General features: G+C 49.9%; 1 protein-coding gene across 1 annotated transcript; it reads right to left on the reverse strand.

Annotated features, from left to right (window-relative positions):
* Positions 1-43: 43 nt before the first annotated feature.
* On the reverse strand, positions 44-4,677 carry SMPD1 (sphingomyelin phosphodiesterase 1). Its single transcript, XM_023189876.1, has 6 exons — positions 4,098-4,677; positions 2,848-3,620; positions 1,657-1,828; positions 1,353-1,429; positions 1,001-1,146; positions 44-844 (listed from the first exon to the last, which is right to left on the reverse strand). The coding sequence occupies exons 1-6, from the start codon at positions 4,401-4,403 to the stop codon at positions 435-437; spliced, it is 1,884 nt and encodes a 627-aa protein (XP_023045644.1). The 5' UTR covers positions 4,404-4,677; the 3' UTR covers positions 44-434.
* Between the last annotated feature and the right edge of the window lie 14,278 nt (positions 4,678-18,955).

The raw sequence follows: 18,955 nt of genomic DNA on the forward strand, positions 1-18,955 counted from the left end.
CCCTGCCTGCTTGAAGGAAGAAATTGGTACAGTCACACAGGGGTCTGGAGTCCAAGTCTCTTATCTTTATTTTAACAGACTGGTGGGATCAGGTTGCAGCAGCAGTACAGGGTTCCTGGCTGGGCAGCACAGGCCTGGGGCGACAGCTCCTGTCTTGTCTGCCCAGGGCAGTGTCAACTTAGGCCTCTATTCCATGGCTGTGAAAGGACAGCAGCCTCAAGGCAGTTTAGCTCCTGGGCACAGGCAGCCAAACCCCCTCCCATATCCAGCTAAACCAGCTCCAAGAAAGGATAAGGTCCTGTTTCCCCAGCATCCTTGGGGCCCAGGGACTGGTTCTTCGACTGGATGATCTTGCCTGGTTGAACCACAGCAGCATTCGGGCTTTTTCATCCTTTCCTACATCAAGAACTTTCCCAAATGTGGGTCCTGGGGCCCTAGCAAAACAGTGGCCTTGGCCACAGGCTCTGGGCCTCTGGGAGGCTCCCATCTAGCATCAGGTGGCGGCACAGAGCAGGGCTGTCAGCACGGGCAGAGAGCTGGGCACAAAGAGTAGCCAGACGGCAGGGCGTGCCACAGGGCTCTGAGGGCGGGTGGCCCTTATGGTAGAGAAACCAGAAGGTCTGGAAGAGTTGCATGTCGCCCCGCATGCGATATACCAGGTTGTGCCAAGCGGTAGGCAGTGTGTTGGGCAGCCCATAGGTTTCTCGAGCCCTGTAGAGAAGCTGCCAGTGCGGTGTAGCTCCCAGTGTGTTCGCCTGGGTCAGATTCAGGATGTAAGTCTCATGGTCCAAGACTACATGAGAGCTCCCGGAGTAGTTTCCATCTATTTGGTACACGCGGTAACCTGCAAGGAAGTGGGACTGACTGGAGGGGAAAGGAGCAAGGGCAACTCCAGGGAGGGGCCACACATCCTGCCCATGCTTTGCAGGCTCTGGCTCTGACCTCCTTCCTCTATCCCACCAACCCCAGGATAAGGGAAGCTCCCTTCTGCCTCACTCACCAGGATTAAGGCCAATGTAGGTAGTTGCACTGGGTGCCAGGAAGGCTACAGCCAGCGGCCGGCTCAGAGTCTCTTCATCATAGAAGACCTCAAATTCATCCACATGAGTGTGGCCAAAGAACTGAGCAGCCAGGGTGTTCTCATACCTGGCCCGAAGATACTACATTCAGAAGATTCTAGGGAGGGGTAGGAAGAGATCTGGGGGAGATAGGATGCCCTCCTCTTTCTCCAAGCTGTTCTAGTGAGGAGTCTCCCCACTCCATGGGACAACAGGGATGGTGAGATGCTCAAGGGAATCTTCAGCCTTCAGACACTCACCCTGTCCCTACTCCCACCCTCATCTCCCTCCTACCTGGCTACAATTCGGTAATAATTCCAGCTCCAGCTCTTCAGACAGTGCCCTGGGGGAATGTGGCCAATTATATGCACCTAGCAGGGAGAGTTAAGGATGGTAATCAGGGCATCCAGGGGTCCAGGCAGCCCTAGCTAGAGAGGGGGACTGAATGAAGGCTTTCAACAGTGACCATGGGCTGAACCCCCAGGGAACACTTGTTGGGAATGCCAGGAAAATCAAACTTCTCTGCCCAGAGGTGCTCCAGCTCGACAGAAGCCTGCTTGTCCCCCAGCACCACTGTGTTCCCACCACTTCCCCTCACTTTGTCTCCTCGATCCTCAGCAGCCTGAAGCTCCCCCACCAGCCACTGGAGCTGTCCTGCAGGATCCGTGGAGTTGATCAAGAGCCAGAAGTTCTCACGGGAACAAAAATTCATATTGAGAGAGATGAGGCGGAGACCGGGGTATGGGGAAAGAGCATAGAATCCCCCAATTCTGAAACAAAGTAAACATGAGAGGTCAACACTTGTTCCAATCCTGTTCCTCCTGTGCTGGGCATTTGGGTGGAGGGTAAAAGCATACATGACATCTTCCCCACCTGCAAAGAGCTCACAGTCTAGCCGGAGACCAAACAGTTCTAATTATTGGGTCTGTGTGACACAAAAGAAAGGCTCTGAGGGCAGAAGACTCCAGGAGTATGGTGGAGGGATAAGAGTGAGCTAGAATGGGAAGCAAGGGCCACACAGAGGGAAGATGACATGAGATGGATAAGGTGGGAAAAATTGGAGCAGTTAAAAAACGGGAAATCAATTCCAGAGGGCCAACATGAGCAAAGACACAGCTGGGGCATGGAGAGGTTATGCTGCCAGACCTTTGAAGGAGGGTGGCTGGAGATAAGAGTAGAAAGGGAGGGCTGGAAGGCCGGGTGCGGTGGTTCACGCCTGTAATCCCAGCACTTTGGGAGGCTGAGGTGGGCAGATCATGAGGTCAGGAGATCACAACCATCCTGGCCAACATGGTGAAACCCCATCTCTACTAAAAATATGAAAATTAGGGCGTGGTGGCATGCACCTGTAGTCCCAGGTACTTGGGAGGCTGAGGCAGGAGAATTGCTTGAACCTGGGAGGTGGAGGCTGTAGTGAGTTGAGATCGTGCCACTGCACTCCTCCAAACAAAAGGAGGGCCGGGAGCAGTAGCTGACATCTGTAGTCCCAGCACTTTGGGAGGCCGAGGCGGGAGGATTGCTTGAGGTTAGGTGTTTGAGACCAGCCGGGGCAACATAGCAAGATCTTGTCTCTACAAAAACTAAACTAAAAAAAAAAAAAAAACAAAAAACAAAAATAGCCTGGTGTGGCAAGAGTAGAAAGGGAAGGTGGAGTCAGATTAGGGGAGCCAAGTGAAGAGCACTAAGGACTCATACTAGAGCAATCAGAGACAATGCCCCAGGTTCCCTTCTCCCTTCACTTTCATTCACCTTTTTTTTCCCTTCCTGGGTTTCCAGGGATGATAAGTACCTGAGGGTGCGCAGGGCTTCAGCAGGCAGCCAGGGCTCCCAAGCCTTGGCCATCGCTTCGTAGAGCCAGCGGGAGGAGTGGTTGCCCTCAATGAAGGGGGGAGGGAAGCTATTGACGGGTGTGCTCTCGTGGTTGCCCACAGCAGGGTACACTGGCACTGGCCCCAGGAACTTCCTCACAAGTGCTGTGACAGTGGTCAGGGCCCGCAGCTGGTCCTGACGAGTCTGGTGCCAGACATCATGTGCAGGGATGTCTCCCGTCCAGTACACCATATCAAAAGGGCCGGCTGGGCCCAGCCCACTCAACAGGCTTTCCAGGGTCCTCAGGGGCAGGTCACACTTGCTGTATTCGCCCCAGTATCCAGCACCTGGCCGGGACGCAGGTGGCAGGCCAGAACCCTGGCGGCAACACAGTGGGTCGGCACAGTCAGGGTTCATGCCCTCCAGGTAGTCATGATCCCAGTGCAGGTCAGTGAGGAAAAGGACACGGCTGACAGGGGCACCTGGGGCTGGGGGGCTAGGGGGTTTGGGGGGCGGCTTTGGCACAGTAGGCAAAGAGATGTTCCAAGATGAGAAAATGTCCCAGTGCCCACAGGTGGAGCCCAGGAGCAGGCCGCAGGCCTCAGATGGGCTCAGCACTGAGCGTCTCCACACCTCCACCATGTCGTCCTCAAAGAGCTGGACAATGGATTGGCACACGGCAGGTGGTGCTATCTTCAGCAGATTGCATAGCTTGATGGCCATGGAGCCCACGCGAGCCACATTAGGTTCCTTCTGCAGTGGGAGGAGTGCATGGTGAGAAATCAGAGGCAGAGCAGAGGAACCAGGCCAACCCCTGGCCACCACCCCTTGGGCTTCCATTTCCAAACTGGAGCTGGGCAGGACTCAGTGCACCATGGTGAAGAAAGCTCAGTGCACACCTTTGCCTTCCAGATATTACCCTGTAACTCAGGCAGCACCAGGCCATCATTTCCTCTTTAGCTCAGCAGCCTGTGGCATGAGGCCTTTGCTTGACAAGCTGACTTTCTCAGGCACTGTCTGCATTATTTTCTTACTTCACAAAGGTCACAATGGGGTGGTGGTGGCATGTAGCCACAGGTGTCCCCAAAGGGGAGCAAACTCAGTGACGGATTGTAGATGCCACACTCTCCATCAGGGATGCATTCTGACCCCAGGGCACCAGCATCAGCCCCAGCCCCCAGCCCCAGCACTCTCTTCGGCCTCCTCCACTGCAACCCCTTCAGCGCTCACCTTCAGCCCAAGGTTGATGGCGGTGAATAGACCTTTGCAGACTGGGCAGGTGAGGTTCCCCCACCCAAAGACATCTCGGAGACGGGGCACTATACGATGTAACCTGGCAGGATGGCCTTGGGGAGGAAGAGGATGAGCCTCTGCCGGAGCCCAGAGAACCAGAGAGTCAGACAGAGCCAGAGCCAGCGCCAGCAGCAGTACCAGGCCCATCCAAAGGAGTCCGGGGGCTCCAGCGGTCCTGTCTTGTCCCTGCTCCCGGCCGGACCTGGGGCGGCTCTGGTGGGGTGACGCTCCGTAGCGGGGCATTGTCAGGCTTCCTACACGGGGCTGGTTCGTTTGTCCCGTCCCCACCGGCCTGGGCCCTAGCTGGCCCTCAGGGCCCTGGGCGGCGCTGGGGACACCCGATTACCCTTCTCTGTAGTCGGCTGACTGCTTCGCGGCCGGCCGCAAAGCAGCTCCGCCCCTTCCTCTTCCTCTGATCTCCAGCAGCTGATCTCCCCGCGGCCGGCAGCTGTCAACGCTGCGGAGGCGTAGCGGGCTGGGCGCTCCCGCGACCGCCCCGATTCCGCCCCCCTCTCCCCGCCCCCCGCCCTGCCCCAGGGCGCAAGGGCCGTGGGGGTGGGGACTCTCCCTGAGGTCACCAGGGGCTCGGCCTTGAGGTCACAGCCGCGGGAGGCCGTGCTCGTGCTTTGGGGCTCCATGTGATGTGGTTGGTGAAAGACGCCTCCTTTGATGGAATCCGAGCTCAGATTCCCGGAATAGCTGCCAGACCGACCCCAGCATTTAGCTCGGGAAAGTAGGGTAGGAGAGAGCAGGGCCGGCAGGATCCTCCCACTGGGTGTGTTGCCTCTGACAGGAAGGCGCCTTCCCTCTATTTCCCATGCTCTGCCACTGGCACCAGCACCCTTGAGTCACCCTGAGAATCACTCATCTTTGATTCAGGTGAGTAAACCAAACCTTAGAGATGGTGAAGAGACTAGGAAGCCCTAAAGACCATATAGCCATGGGGCCAATAACATGAGCTGGAACCCGATTGGGTCTCCCACCTCCGTGTATCCACGACAGTAAAAGCGAGCATTTATGGAGTTGTCTACGATGTGCCAAGCACCAATCCAGGCACTTTATAATTAATAATCTTCAATTCTCACAACAGCGCTAAGAAGTACCTATTATATTGGGGCCCAGAAATCCATACCCAAAATGTGGTGGTTTGACTTACTAAGTTAAGCCTCAAGGTCTCTCTGACCTTCCTACGCCCGCCCCCTTTCTCCCAAAGCCTTTACCTAGAGTCCAGACCCATCAAAAGGAATAATTGTTTTTTTCTTCCCCTCCCTATAAAACCAAGAATATAATCACACCTGAACACACCCTTTCACATGACCATCTACTAGTTAATCTGTTCCCTGATCCATTCCTTCTCCCTCAGCAGAATTCCTCTTCCCCTCACTCCCATAACCTGCTTTGCCTGGATGGCACATAAGCTTCTGAACTCAGTTGGGAAGTGGGTAGTCACTCTGGTTGCCCGTGGACACATTAATAAAATGTGTATGTCTTTTCTTCAATTAATCTGTTTTTTGTGGGTTGATTTTTTCAGCAGAATTTCAGAGGGTGAAGGGGAAGTTTCCCTTGGTCACTACTGTAAAGGTAAACTGAGGCTGGAGCCGAACCGGGCATGAAGACACAAGGCAAATGGCAGTGAGAATAGCCTTTATTAGGGCTTGCGGGCGAGGTTCCTCGGTCCAAAGGTACGGGCCGAGGAAGTCACGCTGAGGGAGGAGGGTAGCCTGAGAGGTAGGGAAGCTGGTTGTGAAAACAGGGCCTGGGGGGTCTTGAAACTACTAGGGCAGGAGTTGAGTAAGGGTCATGAGGAAGGGGTCTTTGGAAACTGTCAACCGAAACTGCTGTTTACGAACTTGTGGAATGCAGGTGAGCTGCAGGTCATGGGGGAGTGTGACTACCCAGCCGGAACTCTGATGCGTGTAAGTCTGCAGGTGTGTACAAGGGTGAAGGGAGTCTTTAACAAAAGGCCTGCTACGCTGGGTAATGCCGCCATGTTGGGTCTAGATTCCTGCCTAACATTCCGACCTCTTTCTAATAAGAAAATGGGGCGACGTGTTCATCTGACTGCTTCCTGCTGGTATGGGTCATTGTGGGGTTTTTCGGAGGTCGGAACTCGGGTATAGGGGTGGAGCAGCATCTGATTGAAAGTGACCTGGGAGATTTCTTTCATGCGGTTCTGGATGAAGCGGAGGACACAGGGAGCTATGAGTAGCAAGAAGCCAATGATTAGTAAGGGGCTTAGAAAGGGTAGGACTTAACCAGCCACAGACGACTGCCACCACCTAAGTGAGGGCCTCTTGGGTAAGTTCTGTGGCAGCCACCAGGGCTCGCAGACAAGGTTGCCAGCCCTGGACTGTGGGATCTAACTGCTTGGAGAGATAGGCCACAGCCTGGTATGTGGATCCAACCGGCTGGGCTAGGAGGCCAGTGGCTACCTTCTGGCGCTCCTCGGTGAATAGATGAAAGGGCTGAAGGGGGTTGGGGAGAGAGAGAGAGCAGGGGCAGAAAGGAGACAGTCCTGAAGCTTCTTGAAAGAGTTGGCAACCAAGGAGGGGTCGGACAGTGGTCTGGTGGGTGTCTCCCTGGCAGCCTGGTAGAGGGGCTTGGCTAGGACCCCAAAGTTGGGAATCCAATGCCTGAAATACCCTACCAGTCCTAGGAAGGACAAGATCTCTTCCGCATCCTGAGGAGGCTGGAGAGTTTTAATGAGGCTTATTCTATCTGCCATAAGGCTTTTTGTAGTGGGTGTGAGTAGAATGCCTAGGTAGGTGACAGAAGGGGTGCAAAGTTGAGCCTTAGCCGGGGTAACCCGATAACCTCGGTCGCCTAGAAAATTTAGAAGTGTAGCACTGTCTGCAACGGAGCACTCCCAGGAAGGACTACATAGTAATAGATCATCTACGTATTGTAGAAGGGTGCTATGGGTTAGGGGGCACTGTGCCAGTGCCTGTCCGAAAAAATGGGGGCTATCTCGGAACCCTTGAGGCAAGACAGTCTAGGTCAACTGGGAAGAAACATGAGTGTCTGGGTCCTCCCATGTGAAGGTAAACAGAAAGTGGCAGTCTGGGTGTAGAGGGATGGTAAAGAAGGCATCTTTCAGGTCAAGGACAGTGAAATGAGTGGTGTCAGGGGGAACGCACAAGAGGAGCGTATATGGATTAGGATCACCTGGAAAGGTAGGGACTACTGCCTCACTGATGAAGCGCAGGTCTTGCACGAGGCGATAGGGCCCAGAGATTTTCCGTACAGGCAGGATAGGAGTATTGCATGGTGAGTTGGCGGGAACTAGAATGTGCTGTCAGAGCAGGCGTGTAATGATAGGTTTTAGTCCCTGTTGGTGTTCAAGGGAGATGGGGAACTGGGATCTAGAGAGGAACTTGGAAGGGTCTTTTAGCCAGATGTGGACCGGAGTGTGGTGCTGGGCAATGATCAGGGTGGAGGTGTCTTACACCTTAGGGTTAATAGGGACTGGAAACGGGAGTGGGGGGTCAGCCTGGCGGGGTTTGTCAGGTGAGAGAAGGGGGAAGAGGAACGTGAGGTGTGGGGAGGGGTTGGGTCGGAAGTGAACTGAGGCCCCTAGCTTGCAGAGGAGATCTCCTCCTAACAAGGAGACTGGGCGTGAAGGAATGATAAGAAATGAGTGCGAGAAGAGGGAGCCATCCAGGCAGCAAGACAGAGGAGGAGTCTGGTGGTAGGTGGAGAGAGTGCCGTCAATTCCCATGACTGTGACAGTGGAGGGGTGGCTGGGGCCACTGAAGGAAGGCAAAACAGAGTAGGTAGCCTCCGTGTCCATAAGGAAGGATATGGACTTACCCCCTACCTGGAGCATAACCCTGGGCTCGGCGAGAGTGAGAGGGGTCCCCGAGTCTGGGCCTCTTCAATCTGCGTTGGTGTCGAGGAGCTGGAAGGCGCCTCCAATACCTGGAGGAGGGTCGTCATGTGGAGACGCAACGACTGTCCTTAGGTTGGGGCAGTCTGACTTCCAGTTGCCCATCTGCTGACAGTTCGGACAGGGGCGAGTTGGCTCCTTTGGGTTAGGGAACTGCCTGGCCCAGTGGTTGTCGTTGCCTCACTTGAAGCAGGCACCAGGTGGCGCTCGGGTAGTACCTCCTTTCTGGGAGCTCCTGGAGCCAGCCGGTCTCAGGGCTGCTACCAAGGCCTGGGTTTGGAGTTGTACCTTCTGTTTTAGCCTGGCCTGTCATTGGGCCTCAGCTGCTTCTTCCCTGTAGTTGTAGACCTTGAAGGCCAGTTTGACTAAGTCCTGGATGGGAGTTTGAGGGCCTTCCTCCGCCTTTAAAAAACTTTTTTTTTGGATATCAGGGGCCGACTGAGACATGAAATATGAGGCCAAGACGGTTCCTCCTGCAGGGGAGGCAGGGTCAAGGCGGGTGTACTGAATAATTGCCTCAGTCAGCCAAAACAGCCAGATTTTCATATGCACCTTGGACTACCTCCTTTAGTTTGTTAAAGTTGACTGATTTGTTAGAGGCTGCCTGCATGCGGGCAAGAAGGCACTGAACCATCACATCTCGGTGGCAGCGGCCTGCCTGCCCTACCTGGTAGTCCCAGTCAGGCTCAGCCGAGGGCACTGCCTCAGTGCTGACTGGCATGGCAGGGTCAGTTAAATGAACCTGATTAACATGCTGCCTGGCTGCCGCTAGGATGCATTCCTGCTCCTTAGGAGACAGGGTTGAGGTCATAACGACATGAAGGTCATGCCAGGTGAGATCATATGCCTGGCATAGATACCTAAACTCTTTGATATAACGAGTAGGATTGGCTGAAAAGGAGCCTGCACACTCCTCAACCTTAGACAAGTCTGCCAATGAAAACGGCACATGGACCCGGACTACTCCTTCGGTGCCTGCCACCTCTCGTAAGGGACACAGGAGGTGGGTCCTGGACTGAGTATGGGCTGAGACAGGTGAGGAAGGGGAGGAGGTGGAGGTAGGGGAGACAGAATCTGTCAGGTTTGGTAAGGGCACAGGAGCAGGGGAAGGGTGGGGAGGTGTTGACGAGGATGGGGATAACGATGGGTCAGGGTAAGGAGGAGGTTGGGTAGGAGACTGGAGGGATGGCCGGGATAGGGTGTCAGGAGGCTCAGAAAAAGAGGAGGAATCATCCCTCTCCTTGCTCGAGGGAAGAGACTTTGCGAGCAGAACTTGAGCTAATGAGCATTGGGCCCAGAGATCTGGGCAAGAACGCAAGTCCCAAAAGGCCTGAACATAGGGTATCTTGGACCATTTGCCTAGTGTCTTGCAGAAGTTGGTCAGATCTGTGAGAATGTTAAAGTCTAGAGTGCCTTCTGCAGGCCACTGAGACTGATTATCCAATTTATATTGCGGCCATGCTATTGTGCAGAAGAAAATGAGCCACTTTCGTTTTATGTCTTGGTTGAGACTTAAAGTCTGGAGATTCACCAAGTGGCACCCCAGAGGAGATTTTTGGTTTGGTTTGGACTGGGTAGTTCCCATGGTCTCAAGGCAGGCAGTCCGGAGGCAATGGGAGCGTCCTCCCACTGCCACGTGGAGTGCGGGGTACGGTGGTTCCCGGGGAGGTTGGACGTCTCCTAGTCCCCGGTGCCGAGGTCACAGCTGACCAGAGAGAGCCCCTGATGTGGCCGCACATTTTGGACAGGGACTCCCGGAGGGAGCCTTCAGGACTGGGGGATAACTTACCCAGCAGTGATCGAATTGAGTCAAATTTGGTGAGAGGGCTCCAGGCTTGAGGAGGGGATCCCGGCTCGGGGAGAGGAGAGCCTGCCTGACCCAGCAGGAGTCCGGGGAGGGGGTCTCCTCCCAGGTTTTGGCACCAAATGTAAAGGTAAACTGAGGCTGGAGCCAAACCGGGAATGAAGACACAAGGCAAATGGCAGTGAGAATAGCCTTTATTAGGGCTTGCGGGCGAGGTTCCTCGGTCCACAGCTGCCGGCGGAGGAAGTCGCGCTGAGGGAGGAGGGTAGGGGCTTCTTATAGCCTGAGAGGTAGGGAAGCTGGTTGTGCAAACAGGGCCTAGGGGGTCTTGAAACTACTAGGGCAGGAGTTGAGTAAGGGTCATGAGGAAGGGGTCTTTGGAAACTGTCAACCGAAACTGCTGTTTACGAACTTGTGGAATGCAGGTGAGCTGCAGGTCATGGGGGAGTGTGACTACCCAGCCGGAACTCTGATGCATGTAAGTCTGCAGGTGTGTACAAGGGTGAAGGGAGTCTTTAATAAAAGGCCTGCTACGCTGGGTAATGCCGCCATGTTGGGTCTAGATTCCTGCCTAACAACTACAACTACTATTGTTACCCCTCCTTACAGATAGGATGAGGCACAAAGAAGTTAAGTGGCAGAACAGCAATTAAACCCTAAGTTGTTTGGCGAGTGCTTCTGAGGGATCCTCAGAGCTGTCAAGTCCTGTCAGTTCTTTCCTTTGATAATTTTCTACAAGTGTTTTTTATCCCCCCAGTTCTGGGGACATCATCTCAGATAGAGTACTCACAGTAATCATTACCATGCATTTTTAAGATTATGTACTATGAAAAAAAACAAAACAAAAACCATTTTATCTGAGGAAGATGAGCCCCTTTAAACTATCAGGCCCAGAGAGGCATTTAAAATATAACAACAGTCACTCTCCCTCTTCTTTGAGCTAAGTAATTATCTTTTGAAACGACCTGCTATGCTAAGTAGCCATTAAATGCCATACACCTGATAGTTCAACAACATATAGCCAAGCACTAAACAATGTATAACCAGTGTTATTTCTGTAAACAATGAGAATTCCTGAGGAACAACTTTTGTAATCACTTCCTCTCCTAATTCATCTTTTTATTCTTTACAAATGTGAGCCCCTCTTTTGTTGTCCAGAGCACTCCCCCCAGACAACTTGCAAGTGTGCCCTGGGTTGCAGTCCTCAACCTTGGCCCTTGGCCTGAATAACCCTCTACAGGTACTTTTCTGAGGACTCTGCATTAACTTAATCCCCACAACAAAGTCAGGAGTATAATTATCCCCATTTTACAGAGAAGGAAAGTAGGATTAAGTAAGTGGCTCAAGATCCCACAGCTAGCTAGTAAATGCTGGAACAGGAATTTGAATGTGTCAATCAAAATATGTCTGAGACAGGTCTCAATCAATTTAGAAATTTATTTTGCCAAGGTTAAGGACATGGCTGGAAGAAATAAACATGGAATCACAGAAACAGTCTGTGGTCTATGGCTTTCTCCAAAGATGATTTTGAGGGCTTCAACATTTAAAGGGGAAAAGTGAACTGGAGGGAAAGAGGAAGGGTATGGTAATCCACATGTCGCAAGAGAAAAGGAGCAGGTAGGGAAATACTCAATTATGTATTCGTCTGGCACTTTACATAAGATAAAGTAAATATGCCTCTGGAGATATTTAACCTTTTTTTTGTTTGTTTTTGTTGTTTTGTTTTGTTTTGTTTGAGACAGAGTTTTCACTGTTGTTGCCCAGGCTGGAGTGCAATGGTGCAATCTCGGCTCACCATAACCTCCGCCTCCTGGGTTCAAGTGATTCTTCTGACTCAGCCTCCTGAGTAGCTGGGATTACAGGCGTGCGCCACCATACCCGGCTAATTTTGTAAATATTTAACCTTTTGTCTGTAGCTATCTGCTTAGGAACAAAAGGAAAGGCAGCTTTTTGCATGATTCAGTTTTCAGTTTATTTTTTTCCTTTTGGCATAGTGAACTGGGGTCCTGAGTTTTTATTTTCCTTTCACAAATGCAACATTCTGGCTCTATTCTTTGCTGTGTGGGGATCCATTCAGAACACCAGAGTTGGTATAACAATTATTTTAAGCTGAAGATATTTCAGATTCAATAGATGCAGAAATAAACCTTCTGGGAGTTTTCTTCATCTGATTAAAACTTCTGGGAAATGTCGACCTAAAGGGAAAAATCTAAGGCAAACTTAATGTAAGTGTAGCAGGACAAGCTGCAGACAAAACCCCTCAGACACAGAGTTAAAGAAGGAAGGGCTTTATTCAGCCGGGAACTTTGGCAAGACTCACATCTCCAACAACCAAGCTCCTGGAGTGAGCAATTCCTGTCCCTTTTAAGGGCTCACAACTCTAAAGGGCTCTACTTGAGAGGGTCGTGATTGATTGAGCAAGCAGGGGGTTCGTGTGTGGAGGCTGCATGCACTGGTAATTAGAATGGAACAGAACAGGACAGGGATTTTCACAGTGCTTTTCTATGCAATGTCTGTAATCTATAGATAACATAACTGATTAGGTCAGGGGTCGATCTTTAACTACCAGGCCTAGGGTGTGGTGCCGGGCTGTCTGCTTGTGGATTTCGTTTCTGCCTTTTAGTTTTTACTTCTTCTTTCTTTGGAGGCAGAAATTAGGCATAAGAGAATATAAGGGGTGGTCTCCTCCCTTGTTTATAGAGAGTTTATTTGGGCCAAGTTTGAAGACTGCACTTGGAAGCGAAGATTCAAGTTGCCCTGAGTATATGCTCCCAATTAGCAGAAGTCACAAGTGGGTTTTTAAAGAAGAGGCAATTCCTAATGAGGACTAACCTCTGATTTTTTCTTATCTTGCCCAAATTCCTATTGAAAGGGTCTGAGTAGTCATGCCCTACAAACCATAAATTCTCATCAGATGGGTTTTATTTAACCCTATATATTGTGACTGACTTTTCAGTCTGACTCTAGCATAAAATTACATGACAAAGAAGAAAATAAAAATATTTACCCCAAAACTTGTTTCTTTACCATATATATATATATATATATATATATTTTTTTTTTTTTTGGTCGGGGGCTGGGATGGAGTTTCACTCTTGTTGCCCAGGCTGGAGTGCAATGGGGTGATCTCTGCTTACTGCAACCTACCCCTCCTGGGTTGAAGGGATTCTCCTGCCTCAGCCTCCCAAATAGCTGGGTTTATAGGCACCCACCACCACACCCAGCTAATTTTTGTATTGTTAATAAAGATGGGGTTTTGCCACGTTGGCCAGGCTGGTCTCGAACTACTGACCTCAGGTAATCTGCCTGCCTTGGCCTCCCAAAGTGCTGGGATTACAGGAACGAGCCACCTCCCCTGGCCACTTTGAAATGGCCCTGCAAAGTTGTCCTTTATGGGGGAAAATTTACATCTGTAAAGAATCTCTAATAACACAGACAGATCTTTTTCTTCTGGGCCCTCCCAATCCTGAAGAGACTAACTGAGAGTCTAGCACCTTTTAAAGATCTGAATAGGAAACATTATCAACTGTTGTCTCTAAGGGCAGCCACTATGAGACTTCAAAGAACCGGCCGGGCGCGGTGGCTCAAGCCTGTAATCCCAGCACTTTGGGAGGCCGAGACGGGCGGATCACGAGGTCAGGAGATCGAGACCATCCTGGTCTACACGGTGAAACCCCGTCTCTACTAAAAATACAAAAACTAGCCGGGCGAGGTGGCGGGCGCCTGTAGTCCCAGCTACTCCGGAGGCTGAGGCAGGAGAATGGCGTAAACCCGGGAGGCGGAGCTTGCAGTGAGCTGAGATCCGGCCACTGCACTCCAGCCCGGGCGACAGAGCAAGACTCCGTCTCAAAAAAAAGAAAAAAAAAAAAAAAAGAACCTTGGTCTCCACAATCTTTTATCTTAACCTGAACATTTCCTTTCTATCGATCCCAGGTCTTCAGACAAACTCAACTAATTGTCAACCAGAAAATATTTAAATTTCCCTATACCTGGAAGCCCCCCTCTCCCCTGCCTCACCGCTTCAAATTGTCCCACCTTTCTGGACCAAACCAGTGTATTTCTCAAATTTATTTGATTGATGTGTCTCATACATCCCTAAAATGTATAAAACCAAACTGCACCCTGACCACCTTGCGCACATATTCTCAGGACCTCCCGTGGGCTGTGTCAGGGGCTGTGGTCACTCATTTGCCTCAAAATAAATCTCTTCAAATATTTTACAGAGTTTCACTCTTTTCATAGACACTAAGTTGTTCACCAAGAATTTACATAAAAATAACATAAGCTATTGATTGACTATACCTTGTTCTTTGTATCACAAATCCCAGGAATGTGAAGATAAAGGGTGAGGCATGTCTGACTAGGAACAAACAATTGCACCCCAATTCTTGGTTTTGTGGGAACAAGCGTGGGGGTAAGGGGTGGAGTGTATGACTGAAGTCCCATACTCATGTCTCTCTGGGCCTGATAAATTTTGCATACCTCAAATAGTTCAGAGTGCTCTGAGCTATTTTTCTTTTATCAGAAATGAAGACTGCCATATATGTCCTCTTCAGCAAGGCTTCCACTCCGAGGAGGGAGACCAAGAGTAAACTCAACATAAATACCCTTTCCAGGGGAGTTTAATGACTCTGAAGAAGACAGAAAGACCACTCACGCTGGCATAGACCACAGTATCACACACTTTCTGGTCTGACGTTTGTTCTTTTAAAAACCCTTTTGTCTTTCCTTAAGAAACCTCTTTCTCCCCTAGAACTTTCCTCCCCTTTCCATTTCTCCTACTAAGTTAGATGTGTAAGCCTGCCCTCCCTTCCTTCCTTCCTTCCTTCCTTCCTTCCTTCCTTCCGTCCTTCCTTCCTTCCTTCCTTCCTCCCTCCCTCCCTTCCTTCCTTCCTTCCTTCCTTGCTTTTTATTTGAGACAGAGTTTCACTCTTGTTCAGGTTGGAGTGCAATGGTGTGATCTCAGTTCACTGCAACCTCCGCCTCCTGGGTTCAAGTGATTGTCCTGCCTCAGCCTTCTGAGTAGCTGGGATTACAGGCATAAGCCACTACACCCGGCTAATTTCAACCATTTGATGAGCCAGCTACTTCTTTTGTGGTTCCCCTGTGCATATGAATAAACCCTTTTCTCCTGTAAATTTGTCTTTTGCCAGTTTAATTTACAGGCCTCAGCCACTGAACCTAAAAGGATAGTGGAAAAGACTTTTCCTTCCTGATAGCTACTTCTTTTTCATAACTGTAGGCTTGGATCTATAATCTTCAAGCATTCGAATTTTGGCAGTAGGAAAAGGAGGGAGGAGGGATGTCATGAACAAAGTACAAAGCATGAAAGAGCCTGGTAGATTTGCTATGAAACGTAATCTCCCATTTCCCTGTCAGGGATTTCAAGTTGCCTCATTCTCCTTCATTGTTACTGTCCATTCAGGACAGTAGATTCAGGACAGAGATTCACTCTGTCTTTCCTTATGGAGGACACCGATGACCCCAGGGTCCAAATTTTATTGATCTCCAAGACCTTAGCACATACCCAATAACAATAACATCTTTCTCGATCACATCCTCTTTTATACAATGTTTTCATACCTGTTGTTTTTGATGGAACCATCACTTGCTGCCATATCACACGCCCTTATCCTTCTGGATAGATGATCAAAAGTCCCTCTTCCCTCAACATGAATGACACTGTTCTCTAGGAATCAGGTTCTAAGACAGAGATTAACGTGAGAGAATTGTATTAGAAAGTGCTCTTGAAATGAACACCTGTGAAAGGAAAGGGAAGAAAGCAGACTTGGGTAAATGGGCAAGTTGATCTGTGATGCTGTCTCAGAGAGGTCTCATTGGACCCCATAGGAGCACTGAAGTTGGGATGACCCTTCAGAGTTGTCCTGAAATGGGATGAGAGGGTTTGTTTCATTTAGGAAAATCCCTGTAGGGGGCTGATGACTTTCTGCTGAGACCATTCTGAGCAGCTGTAATTGCCCAACAGGTTCTCCTTCTCTGCTGCAGAGACAGAGCCAATCTATCAAGATAAGAATTGCAATAGAGAGAGTAATTAGCCGGCTGTACCAGGAACTGGAGTTTTATTATTACTCAAATCAGTCTCCCCAAGAACTCAGGGATTGGAGTTTTTCAGGATAATTCGGTGGGTAGGGGCTCATGAAGTGGGAAGTGCTGATTGGTCAGGTTGGAGATGAAATCATAGGGTGTCAAAGTGAGTTTTTCTTGCTGTCTTCTGTTCCTAGTTGGGATTGCAGAGTTGGCTGAGCCAGGTTACTGGTCTGGGTGGTATCAGCTGGTGCATCAGAATGCAGGATCTGGAAAATATCTCAAGCACTAATCTTAGGTTTTACAACAGTGATATTATTTTCAAGAGCAATTTGGGGAGGGTCAGACTCTTGCAGCTGAACGCTGCATGGCTCCTAAACTGTGATTTCTAATCTTGTAGCTAATTTGTTAGTCCTACAAAGGCAGTTTGGTTCAGGCAAGAAGGGGCCTTATTTCAGGAAAGGGCTATTACCATCTTTGTTTAAAAGTTAAGCTATAAGGCCTGGTGTGGTGGCTCTCACGCCTATAATCCAGCACTATATGGGAGGCGGAGGCGGTTGGATCACCTGAAGTCAGGAGTTCAAGATCAGCCTGGCCAACGTGGTGAAACCCCTTCTCTACTAAAAATACAAAAATCAGCTGTGTGTGGTGGCAGGTGTCTGTAATCCCAGCTACTCGGGAGGCTGAGGCAGGAGAATCACCTGAACCCGGGAGGTGGAGGTTGCAGAGAGCCAAGATTATGCTATTGCATTCCACCCCAGGCAAAACTCCATCTAAAACAAAAAAATTTATGTATAAACTAAATTCCTTCCCAAGGTTAGTTCGGTTTACACCCAGGAATGAACAAGGACAGCTTGGAGGTTAGAAGCAAGGTGGAGTCAGTTAGGTCATATCTCTTTTACTGTCATAATTTCCTCAGCTATAATTTTTGAAAAGGTGGTTTCACAGCTGGGTGTTGATGAAAAGAGGCAAACTTTGTAAAATACTTGAAGAGATTTATTCTGAGCCAAAAGTGAGCGACTAATGGCCTGTGATACAGCCCCAGGAGACCCTGAGAGCACACGCACAGCATGTGCCCAAGGTGGTCAGGTTACAGCTTGGTTTTACATCTTTTAGGGAGACATAAGAGGCCAATCAATACATGTGAAATGTACATTGGTTTGGTCCAGAAAAGCGAGACAACTGGAAGCAGTGGAGGTTGGGGGAGTCGGGGAGAGGAGCCTCCAGGTCATAGACAGATTCAAAGATTTTCTGATTGGCAGTTGGTTGAAAAGAGTTATTATCTAAAGAGCTGGAATCAATAGAAAGGAATGTCGGCAGGGTATGGCAGCTCACGCCTGTAATCCCAGCACTTTGGGAGGCTGAGGCAGGTGGATCACCTGAGGTCAAGAGTTCGAGACTGGCCTTGCCAACATGGTGAAGCCCCGTCACTACTAAAAATACAAAAAATTAGCCAGGCATGGTGGCAGGTGCCTGCAATCCCAGCTACTCAGGAGGCTGAGGCAGGGGAATCGCTTGAACCCGGGAGGTGGAGGTTGCAGTGAGCCAAGGTCGGGCCATTGCACTCTAGCCTGGGTGACAAGAGCGAAACTCCGTCTCAAAAAAGATAAAAAAATAAAAAATAAAAAGCATGTCTAGGTTAAGATAAGGAGGTGTTGTGGAGACCAAGATCTTTGTTTGTTTGTTTTTGTTCTGTTTTGTTTTTTGAGACAGAGTCTTGCTCGGTGGAGTGCAGTGGTGTGATCTCAGCTTACTGCAACCTCCACCTCCTGGGTTCAAGCAATTCTCCTGTAGCTGGGATTACAGGCACCTGCCACCACACCTGGCTAATTTTTGTATTTTTAGTAGAGACGGGGTTTCGCCATGTTGGCCAGGCCGGTCTTGAGCCCCCGACCTCAGGTGATCCACCTGCCTCAGCCTCCCAAAGCTCTGGGATTACAGGTGTGAGCCACCAAGCCTGACCTGGAGACCAAGATTTTATCTTGCAGATGAAACCTCCATGTAGCAGGCATCAGAGCTCTTATCGGACTTAAACAGGTGTCAGACTCTTAATTTTCTCCTGGATCAGAGGAGAGAACTGGAGAAAAAAGGATTGTCGACAGAATGTAGGTTTTCCCCTTTAAGATATTTTATTTATTTATTAGTATTTTATTTTTTATTTTTTGAGATGAGTCTTGCTCTGTTGCCCAGGCTGGAGTGCAGTGGTGTGATCTCTGCTCACTGCAACCTTCACCTCCCGGGTTCAAGCAGTTCTCTGCCTCAGCCTCCCAAGTGGCTGGGATTACAGGCACCTGCCACCACGACCAGCTAATTTTTGTATTTTTAGTAGAGATGGGGTTTCATCATGTTGGTCAGGCTGGTCTTGAACTCCTGACCTCGTGATCCACCTGCTTCGGCCTCCCAAAGTGCTGGGATTACAGGCGTAAGCCACTGCCCCTGGCCAGATCTTTTTAAATGTTAATGCTGGTCACTTATTCCCAATTCTGAAGGGAGGAGAGTATGATGAGGCATGTCCAATCCCCACTTTCGATCATGGCCTGAACTAGATTTTCTGGTTTAGATTGGAATGTCTTTGGCAGAGAGGGGAGTCTATCAGTTGATCAGGGGGCTTAGAATTTTATTTTTGGTTTACATGGGGGAATAAGCCCTTTGTTCCTGAAGGGAGGTCATGTGGCACATCACAGTGTCCACCACAGACTACCTCTTGTGCCACTTGGATTCATTTCACGGAAGTCTGGAACAGCTCCTCTAGCATGCTAATGAGTCTCTCTTCATGGTGGAAGTTAGAAGAAAGATAGTGGAAAGAATTATAGCTCTCTGAAGCCTCTCTCAGGACAGCAACTGATACTCATCATTTTCTTCTTTTATTCATTTTAGCTTTCCTTCACCTTTAGTGAGCATCTCTGCTGATTTCAGTGGCTTACCTGATGGTGTGATGCAAACTTTCTCCCTGGGGGGTCTGAGGCCCAGTATCCATGCTCTTCTCAAGCCATGCTGCTGCACTTGTCTTTTTACCATCAAAATAGGGCAGGGACTACCAAGAGGCACCCAAGTGGGCCA

The sequence above is a fragment of the Piliocolobus tephrosceles genome, chromosome 13, assembly GCF_002776525.5.
Source record: "Piliocolobus tephrosceles isolate RC106 chromosome 13, ASM277652v3, whole genome shotgun sequence".
In the NCBI taxonomy this organism is placed as follows: domain Eukaryota; kingdom Metazoa; phylum Chordata; class Mammalia; order Primates; family Cercopithecidae; genus Piliocolobus; species Piliocolobus tephrosceles.